The sequence below is a fragment of the Mus caroli genome, chromosome 11 (assembly GCF_900094665.2).
Source record: "Mus caroli chromosome 11, CAROLI_EIJ_v1.1, whole genome shotgun sequence".
NCBI classification, from domain to species: Eukaryota; Metazoa; Chordata; class Mammalia; order Rodentia; family Muridae; genus Mus; species Mus caroli.
The window spans coordinates 97321557-97331652 of NC_034580.1; the positions used below are offsets into that span (position 1 = coordinate 97321557).

A 10096-nucleotide genomic window follows, 5' to 3' on the forward strand; every position below is an offset into this window, starting at 1 on the left:
CACACACACACACACACACACACACACACACACACACACACACACACACACACCCCGCAAAGCCCCCTTCTATCATCCAAAGCAAAACTGTGAATTTCAGACTCTGTCCCCCTCCTAGTGGCAGAGTAGGGGACTACAACAATGAAGGCGACAGAACAGAGCTCACATTCAGGTGTCATCCTCGCTCCTCCCTCCACACGCCGGAACCGGAACGCTCTGTTCCTGTCTGCTGCTCGTGCTGCTCATAAAGGTTGGTTCAAAAACCCGGTGCCCGACCCTCCCTGACGAGCTCCTTCCGCCAACAACTTTGACCACCAACCGCGTGGCATGGCTGGGCCTGGGAGGCGGGACAGGAAGTGAAGCCACCACTCCGTAAGGTGAAAGGTTAGCGGAAGTGCCCTCCTTTCCTTTCTGCTGGGTGCGGGCTGCCTGCTGTCGGTGAGTAAAGGCCTGGAGAGGGTCTTGCAATCCGCCGCCATCGCGGTCCCGGGGTCGGGTTGCTGGGCTCATTCGGACTCTGAGCCTCTGGCGGCTTCACGGCGAGTCGCATCCCTCGAGCAGGACCTCCCGACCGCGTGGCGGAGTCGGCAGCGGGTGATCTAAAGTCGCAGGCCTACGACCGGGGCTCGCAGGTAGACGTCGGCTCCGGGGCCTTCCGCTTTACACACTTGTGAGCGGCTCCTTCCTTGTCTTTGTCTCTGCAGAGATGGGCAAGTTCATGAAACCCGGGAAAGTGGTGCTGGTCCTGGCCGGACGCTACTCCGGACGCAAAGCCGTCATCGTGAAGGTACCAGACCCCCGGGGCTCTTGGGACTGCTTGCATGTGCAGATTTCGGCTGCTGGATAAGATGAGCCGGGTGGGAATTTAAGATCTGTCCTAACAATAGGCACTGGCGAATGCATAGTGGGTAGTAATGGTGGCCACTGTGTATTGAACTTATTACAGCTGTGGTGTGTAGTTCTTGCAGTAACCTAAGTAACTTAATTTCCGGCACTAAGGCTTCGAGGTGTTAAGCTACTTAAGGTCAAAGTAATGGTTGCTGCAGATAGGTGAGAGGATGTAGGATGGGAGACACTACTTCCACTTAGAGAGCATCCCCTCGGTGTGTCTTAAGCTTATTGCTACTTGCCTCTTACCCAATTTATACCCCTTGTGGTCCTAGCCACAAGACCGCTGGCCTCTCCAGCTTCCTGCTCCTGTCATTTAGCTAGAACGGGTTAGTTAAGCTGCCCGCTTTGCAGTCTGGGCTTTAACCTTAACTAGCTTCATGGGGGAAGGTGTTAGGGGTCACTCTGAGTGTTAGCCTTTGATGGACTTCTGAATCTCCTTGTGACAGGAGTAAACACTGGCTAACTCAGTTGCTATCCTGTTGACTCTTAGCATTAAAGGAGTGGTCTAGAGATGTGGAGGGTGTATTCAGTAAACATGGTTTTACTAAGATGGGGCCAAAGCAGTAATGTGGCTTTTCTTTTTCCCTTTTCTCATCTAGAACATTGATGATGGCACCTCGGACCGCCCTTACAGCCATGCCCTGGTGGCTGGAATTGACCGCTATCCCCGGAAAGTGACAGCTGCCATGGGCAAGAAGAAGATCGCCAAGCGATCCAAGATCAAGTCCTTTGTGAAAGTTTATAACTACAACCACCTCATGCCCACAAGGTGAGCCTTCCAGAAATGGAGTTGCAAGTTCGCATCCTCCTCTGAGGAAGAGGCAGCCTTGTGGTTGCTGTGGAACAAGAAAGGGCCATCATATTCCCTGCTGCCCCTGGATCGTCTTCCCTCCATCTTGAGAATGCTAAGCTTGTATAACTATAACCCAGCAGATACAAGACCCTGGGTTTGACCACAGCGCTGTTAGGGGAGGGGAGTAGACTTGATAGAGTCTGTAGTTCATTAATCTTTCTGCATCCATTTTTGTTGGTCTTTTAGCACAAGGCTATCCTCACATTAGGAATCCTGTGTTCTGGGTTTCAGGTGTGAGCATCCTGTCTCAGGTCCCTTTCGTTTTCTGTTCTCCAGCTTGCCCTTATTAAGTGCAGGTTGCTGGATCTGTCTTCTAGGGTACGCAGGACAGGGTCTGCCTTCTCTCACCTTTGTACGAGATGATTTTCTATATGATTTTCTTTGGGCTGTGAGACAGCTTAGGGCCTGGTGTTGGTGGCTGGAGTTCAATCCCTGGAACCCGAATAAGGGTGGAAGGAGAGGGCTCTGTGCAGTTTTGTTTTGAAGCAGGGTAGAAAGAAAGCTTAGTCATTGGGATACTTACTTTTGTGGAGCTGCTGGGTTCAATTTCCAGAACCTGATGATGTGTTAGGATTTGTTTTTTCCCACATAAGTTAAAGGCTAGCTTGAACTAGCTAATCCACCTGCCTCTGTCGAGTGCTGGGATTAAAGGGATTCGGCACCACCACCCAGTTACTGTTTTTCTTTGGATGGTTCTGGTGTTTGTTTTGATGGTGATGTTTTATGTATGTAGATGTTTTGCCTGTGTATATGGCAGCAGCATTAAATGCTGAGAAATCCTAGGTGCTGACAGTTGACTACTGTACACCCACCCCACCCCCAATCTCTGTGGTAATGCACAGTTAGGATCCTAGCATTTAACAGGCTGCAGCAGGTGGATCTTCCAGCCAGAGCTGTACAGTGACAGGTCTTTCTCGAACAGTCTCTTTATTACCATTGAAGAGACTGCGAGAATTGAGGGGTCCTAAGCTACATTTCTTGGGACCCTACAGCATGTGTCTTTAAGATTTGTTGCTGGGGCTGTCTGACTCTTAGGGTCATGCAAGTTCACTCAGCTCAGGCTAGTCTGAGAGCTCAGCCCCTGGGATGCTAGTGTTACAAGTGTGCCCCATACCTGGCTAAGGAAAACCTAGCTGGAGAGACAGCCAGATATTGCATTGAAGGAAGGTCTGGTGTGGTGAATCTTACCTCTTAAAAGGAGTTTCAGAAATTTGAGGACAAAATGAGAATTTCCAGGGAATTGCATGAAGGTGTAGCATGGCTTCCATAGACATTCCTGGCTATGCTGCTGAGGGTTGTAGCCTGACCACACCAGATGGTCAAGGAATTGCCTTCCTGGTATCCCTAGCTGATCTTGCCTCTGTACTGTTAACCCAGGTACTCTGTGGATATCCCCTTGGACAAGACTGTTGTCAACAAGGATGTGTTCAGGGACCCAGCTTTGAAACGCAAGGCCAGGCGGGAGGCCAAGGTCAAGTTTGAGGAGCGGTAAGTGGGTCCTGTGTTCCTTGAATACAGTTACTGCTTCCTGTCAAAGAATTTGTTTTCCTGTTTACTTTTTCCTGTGTGTCATTTGTTTATTTTTTCCTTTCTAGATACAAGACAGGGAAGAACAAATGGTTTTTCCAGAAGCTTCGCTTTTAGGTATATTTTTGTTTTGATCATTAAAAATTAAAAAAAATATATACAAGTGTCTGCCTATTGCTTTTGTGTGGGAAGAGACTGGGGAAATGAAACAGGTGTGCTGCTGTGAACCTGGGCTTGACAGCCTGCTAGAGGAAAGTGAACATTTGCCCACGAGCTATTCCTGGCATTTTTAATGAGAAACACAAGTGTCCTCAGAAGCAGGGAGGGGTGAGGCTCAGCACTGCCTCCCACTAGGAACCTCATTCTGGTAGCACAGGGTCCGTGACTACAGGAAAAGAAGATTGAACTTAGAGCCACACTGCTGGGCGGTGGCAGTGGTGCTGCTTCCCATTAATCCCAGCACTGGCAGATCTTTGAGTTTGCAGCCAGCCTGGTCTACTGCAGTTGGCAAACAGCCAGTCAAATCTAGATGGTAGGTTCCAGACAGCCAGGGTAACAGTGAAACCTTGTTGTGAAGCCACTCCCACCCCTTACCACATGCATACATTGAGAAAATGCAAGCATGTGATGGTACTCAAGCAGGCAGGTGGATCTCTGAGGCTGAGGCCAGCCAGTGTTGCACTGTGGCACCATCTCTGAAGCATAAGGGAACAACTTCAAGTGCTGGCTAGTGCAGGGTTAAGGGGTTTTGTCCAGGGTACTTTCTGTCTTGTCAGTGCTAAATGACTCAGTGAAAGATTCACTAAGAGAAATCCTGAGGCTGGAGACACTGATGGTTCAACAGTTCAGAACTCTGTTCTTAGCCAGGCAGTGGTGACGCATGCCTTTAATCCCAGCACTCAGGAGGCAGAGGCTGGCAGATTTCTGAGTTCAAGGCCAGCCTGGTCTACACAGAGAAACCCTGTCTCGAGAGAAAAAAAAAAAAAAAAAAACCTCTGCTCTTGGAGTTTTGTTTCCCAGCACTGATGTCACATACACAGCCCATGCTCTGGTTTTATAAGAGGGCAGAAGCCTAACCCTGATGTACACCAAGTCCTATTCCCAAGCCTGCACAGTGGTGCCTGGGGACCCATACAATAAACAATTTTTAAAGATCTGGATGTGCTGGGCTTTTTTTTTTTCTCATGATGTGGTTTTATTTTGGCCTTTGTGTATGTCTGAGGGTGTCAAAACTTGGGAGTTGTGAACTGGGAGGGGAGAGGGGGGCTGGAGAGATGACTCAGCAGTTAAGAGCACTGACTGAGCCTGCATGGTTGCGCACTCCTTTAATCCCAGCACTTGGGAGGCAGAGGCAGGCGGATTTCCGAGTTCGAGGCCAGCCTGGTCTACAAAGTGAGTTCCAGGGCTATACAGAGAAACCCTGTCTCAAAACAAAAAGAACTGACTGTTCTTTCAGAGGCTCTGAGTTCAAATCCCAGCAACCATATGGTGGCCCACAACACCTGCTCACATCTGTAATAGGATCTGATGCACTACTCTGGTGTGTTTCTGAAGACAGCTACTGTGTGCTCATATAAATAAAAGTACTTTTTAGTTGGGCTGGTGAGATGGCTTAGTGGTTAAAAGCACTGACTGTGCCAGACAGTTGTGGCTCATACCTTTAATCCCAGCACTTGGGAGGTAGAGGCAGGCGAGTTCCAGGCCAGCCTGGTCTACAAGACAGCATGGTTACAGGACAGCCAAGGCTACACAGAGAAACCCCTGTCTCGGAAACAATAAAACCAACAAAAAGCACCGACTGCTCTTCCAAAGGTCCTGAGTACAATTCCCAGCAACCACGTGGTGACTCGAGACCATCTGCAATGTGATCTGACTCCCTGGTCTGGAGTGTCTGATGACAGCTATAGTGTACTTACATATAATAAATCTTTTTAAAAAGAAAAAGGTTACCAACAGCCATGTGGATACTGGGAGTTGAACCTAGGTCCTCTGGTACTCAACAGCTGTGGCCTTTATATTTTGGGTTTTGGAGGTAGGGTTTCTCTGTGTACCTGTGGCTGCCCTGAAAAGTCACTCTGTAGACTAGGCTTGACTGGTCACAGAGATCCGCCTGCCTCTTTGAATACTGGCATCATAGACGTGCTGCCACCACGTGACTCACAGTTCTTTAATCACAGCTTTTTGGAGGCAGAAGCAGACAGATCTCAGTAGTGTGAAGCCAGCTAGAGCTGCAGTACTGAGAGCCTGTCTGTCTGGAAGTCTTAAGAATCCTACCAATTGGTTTCTGCTAGAACTGGCTGCCTGGGAAAGTCTTCCCTTTGCGGCCCCAGGAGCACGTGCCTGACTGGGTAGTTAGATTTGATGACTTGGAAGGCTCCGCCCAAGGGTGGGGCTGTATGCTCACAGGCTGAATTCACAGAAATGAAAGTGGAAGTGAGGCCGGCAAGCAAGCAACAACAGTGGAAGTGTGTTTTGGACACTGCTGGAGGCTGAGGAGACCAGAGCCACCTCTGAGGGGACAAAGAGTTTAGTCCTTCAGAACTCTCCACTGCCAACCCTGCTCTGAAGCCCCAGCTTCTGCCAGAGTGAGAGCCATGTCTGTGACCCTGCAAACTGTAAGTACGGGAGCAGGGGAGCATTTGCCGCTTGTGGGGAGGGCGGGAAGACAGTGTTCTAGGCTTAGACCTGCTCAGCTCAGGCCTGCTAAGGGTGGAAGAGAAGTACAGAGCTTAGGGTACCTTGGCCTGTGGATCTTGTCATTTACCTATTGTCAAAACCAGGACTCTGACACCTAAAGTAAGGACCTTGATCATTCTTTTTGGTTTTTCAAGACAGGGTTTCTCTGTGTAGCCCTGGCTGTCCTGGAACTCACTTTGCAGACCAGGCTGGCCTCGAACTCAGAAATCCACCTGCCTCTGCCTCCCAAGTGCTGGGATTAAAGGTGTGCTCCACCACTGCCCAGCCTTGATAATTCTTTATGTGGATGTATGCTTCGGGGTTGTAGAGAGCTGTGAGCATCAAAGGTTTCTGGCTATTCTGAACAGCAAAGGGAGTACTCTGAGGTACTTCCCAGCCAAAAACTCCTCCCTTCCAAATGCCATGTCAACCTGACCATTGGTCCTCTCTGGGACAGGTGGTCCTTCTAAGTGCCTCTGACTGAGACCACCTCAGTTAGGCTAGGTTAAGTTGTGAAGTCTGCCTGCCAACAGCCAGTGAGGCCTCAGGAGGAAGCACAGTGGGCAGCCACCTGCGAGGAGGAATCCAATGCAGCTCTGCCTCCTGTTATTAGTTCTCTGGCACCGAAAACTTCAGATACAATAAAAAGAGAGAGATTTGGAGCCAAATAAGGAAAAAGAGCAATATTGAAGAGCCAACCTGCCTGGTTTCAGACCTTAGTTTCTTCAGACATGTTGCACTGGACCAAACATTAGCTTTTATTTTTTTTTCTTTTTTTTTTTTTGGTTTTTCGAGACAGGTTTCTCTGTGTAGCCCTGGCTGTCCTGGAACTCACTTTGTAGACCAGGCTGGCCTCGAACTCTAAATCCACCTGCCTCTGCCTCCTGAGTGCTGGGATTAAAGGCCTGCGCCACCACCGCCTAGCTCCAAACATTAGCTTTTCTAAAGTTGACAGTCTAATCCATATCTCTTTACTTACTAGGTAGGGATATTAAACTTCTTCACAAGGATACCTAGAGGGAAGGCTAGGGAGCTAGCTCAGTCTATAAACTGCTTACCTTAAGAGTATGAGAAGAGGGGCTCAGTGGTTAAGAGCACTAAATGCTCTTCCAGAGGTCCTGAGTTCAATTCCCAACAACCACATGGTGACTCACAACCATCCTTAACGAGATCTGACTCCCTCTTCTGGTGTGTCTGAAGACAGCTACAGTGTACTTACATATAATAAATAAATAAAATCTTTTAAAAAAAGATTAAAAGAAAAAAGAACTGAGATAACAAAACAAAAAAATAGCACAGTAAGCTGGCAAGATGGGTCAGTGGGTAAGCACTGACTGCTCTTCTGAAGGTCCTGAGTTCAAACCCCAGCAACCACATGGTGGCTCACAACCATCCATAATGAGAGCTGACGCCCTTTCCTGGTGTGTCAGAAGTCAGCTACAGTGTACATAAGTACACTGTATAATAATAAATGAAGCTTTGGGCTGGAATGCGCAGGGACTGAGCGAGCAGAGTTAACCGGAGTGAGCAGAGGTCCTAAAATTCAATCCCACCAACTATCTGTACAGCTACAGTGTGCTCATATACATAAAATAAGTAAATAAATCTTTTTAAAAAAAATAGCACAGTGGCATATGCTTGTATCCAAGCATAGCCGTGGGGTTTGCTGGTGAGCCACCCAGCCCTACTGAAACAGCTCTAGGTTAGTGAGTGAGAGACCCTGTCTTGAAAAGTGAAGTAACATCCTGGAGAGTTGGCTCAGCAGTTCAGAGTATGTGCTGCTCTTGAAGAGAACCCAACTTCAGTTCCCACCACCAGCCTGTTGGCTAAGGACCATTCATAACTCTAGTTCTACTTCCTGGGGATCCAGTGCCCTCTTCTGGCCTCTCCAGGCATGCATGTGGTACACTGACATACATGCCTGCAAAACACCCATAAGTGTAAACAATTTAAAAATATACAGATTTTTTTGTTTGTTTGTTTTTCGAGACAGGGTTTTTCTGTGTAGCCCTGGCTGTCCTAGAACTCACTCTGTAGACCAGGCTGGGCTTGAACTCAGAAATCCACCTGCCTCTGCCTCCCAAGTGCTGGGATTGAAGGTGTGCTCTACCACTGCTGGGCCTTTTTTTTTTTTTTTTTCTTTTTAAATCCTGGCAATTCCACTAGAGAGATGGCTCAGTGGTTAAGAGCGCTGATTGTTCTTCCAGAAGAACAGAGTTCCATCCCTAGCACTCACCTGGAACCCAACAACCTTCTGTAATTCCATTTCTAGGGGATCTGGTGCCCTCTTCTGGCCCCCTCTGGTACTATATGCACATGGTACTCAGACCTATGGGCAAAACACACATACACAGAGGCAGGCGGATTTCTGAGTTCGAGGCCAGCCTGGGCTACAGAGTGAGTTCCAGGACAGCCACGACTACACAGAGAAACCCTGTCTCAAAAAACCAAAAAACAAAAAAACAAAAAAAAACAAAACTCCAAAAAAAAAAAAACCCAAAAAAGATTCTGGTAACTGACATAGGTCCTCTGCAAGAACAGCAGTGTTTGTAACAGCGGAGCCATCTCTGCAGGCCCTTGTCTTTTTTTAAAAAATTGCTTTAGAGCCAGGCAGTGGTGACACACACACAGAATGAGTTCCAGGGCTGCACAGAAAAACCCTGTCTCAACCAAAAAATAAACAATAACAATAAATTTGTTTTAGATTAACTTTATCTTTTCTGAAAGATTTATTTTTTTTAAAGCTTAAAGATTTATTTATTTATTATAGGTAAGTACACTCTAGCTGTCTTCAGACACCCCAGAAGAGGACATCAGATCTCATTATGGATGGTTGTGAGCCACCATGTGGTTGCTGGGATTTGAACTCAGGACCTTCGGAACAGCAGTCAGTGCTCTTACCCACTAAGCCATCTCTCCAGCCCGAAAGATTTATTTTTATCTTTTATCATTTTATATATAGGTGTCTTGCCTGTAACATGCCCTTGCGTGCCCTGTAGCTATGGAGGATAGAAGATGGTGTTAGGTTACCTGGATCTGGAGTTACAGTAGATGATTGTGAATCACCCCATGAGTACTGGGAATTAAACTGATATTTAATTCGCTACATTTAGACTCTCTACAAGATCAGCCAGTGTTCTTTACTGCTGAGCCATGTCTCCAGCCCCAGGTTTATTTATCTTATCTTGTGTGTATGAGTGTTTTGTATGTATTGTATAATGTGCATGTATGTATTGCACCATGTGCATGGCTGGAATCCTCAGAGGTCAGAAGAGGGTATTGGAATCCTCCAGGGGAGTTAAGGATGCTCATGAGCCAACATGTGGGATGGTGGGAACCAAACCTGAGTTCTCTGCAAGTTCAGTCAGTGCTCTGAACTGCTGAGTCCCCTCTCCAGCCCTGCCAATAACGTGTCTTTTAATCACTTCATAATCTCTATTACTATTGTTTGTGTGTGTGTGTGTGTGTGTGTGTGTGTGTGCGTTCGTGCGTGTGTGTGTGTGTGTGTGTGTGTGTGTGTGTGTGCGTGCGTGCGTGTGTACACTTGCCATGGTGAGCATGTGCCAGTCACAGGACAACTTTCCGGAAGTTCTCTCCTCCCACCACGGGATCTGGGGTCAAACTCAAGTCATCAGTCCTATGTATCTTGTGCTTTTATCACTGAGCCATCTCACCAGCAGCGCCCCCAACCCCCAAATTTTAGCCTCATGCTATTTATCCAGCAGGTGGGGGAAGTGGATCAGTGACTCCTGAGGACTAGTTCTGTGTCAGGTGTAGATGGGACGCTCAGTTAAGTATCAGAAAATCACCCCGTAGGCTGGGGTGCAGCTCTGGGACAGCGCATGTGCTTAACATAAGTCCGTGCTTCTGTCCCCAACGTGGGGATTGGGGTGGAAGGACGGCATGGGAGGGACAGTAAATCACAGAAGTTTAGCAACTGGAGCATTTGGATTAAGCAATTAACAGTTATATTTATCATAAAGGCAATGATCAGAAGTTAGCGCTCGGGCTGGTGAGATGGCTCAGTGGGTAAGAGCACCCGACTGCTCTTCCCAAGGTCCAGAGTTCAAATCCCAGCAACCACATGGTGGCTCACAACCATCCGCAACGAGATCTGGCGCCCTCTTCTGGAGTGTCTGAGGACAGCTA

General features: G+C 47.9%; 2 protein-coding genes across 3 annotated transcripts in view; both read left to right on the top strand.

Annotated features, from left to right (window-relative positions):
- The first annotated feature begins 226 nt into the window (after window positions 1-226).
- Window positions 227-3429, top strand: Rpl27 (ribosomal protein L27). 2 transcript variants are annotated; one of them, XM_021176974.1, is made up of 5 exons: window positions 227-438; window positions 705-787; window positions 1491-1660; window positions 3122-3232; window positions 3340-3429. In XM_021176974.1, exons 2-5 carry the CDS (start codon window positions 707-709, stop codon window positions 3386-3388), a joined length of 411 nt encoding a protein of 136 aa, XP_021032633.1. In that variant the 5' UTR covers window positions 227-438; window positions 705-706; the 3' UTR covers window positions 3389-3429. The 2 variants fall into 2 exon arrangements, with proteins under 2 accessions (XP_021032633.1, XP_029338903.1); XM_029483043.1 differs by lacking the exon at window positions 227-438 and adding an exon at window positions 445-632.
- Window positions 3430-5662: 2233 nt separating this feature from the next.
- The window catches only part of Ifi35 (interferon induced protein 35), a 10915-nt gene continuing 6481 nt past the window's right edge, over window positions 5663-10096 (top strand). Inside the window, exon 1 of the mRNA XM_021177650.2 lies at window positions 5663-5886. Within this exon, the coding sequence (XP_021033309.1) occupies window positions 5866-5886 (21 nt within the window). The 5' untranslated portion in view covers window positions 5663-5865. The remainder of the gene's footprint in view (window positions 5887-10096) is intronic.

Excerpts from the sequence above, each read along its gene's own strand:
- Rpl27 (XM_021176974.1), top strand. The coding sequence starts at position 707 with ATGGGCAAGTTCATGAAACCCGGGAAAGTGGTGCTGGTCCTGGCCGGA. Across the intron at positions 788-1,490 it reads GCAAAGCCGTCATCGTGAAG|AACATTGATGATGGCACCTC; the intron begins GTACCAGACCCC and ends TTTCTCATCTAG. Across the intron at positions 3,233-3,339 it reads AAGGTCAAGTTTGAGGAGCG|ATACAAGACAGGGAAGAACA; the intron begins GTAAGTGGGTCC and ends TTTCCTTTCTAG.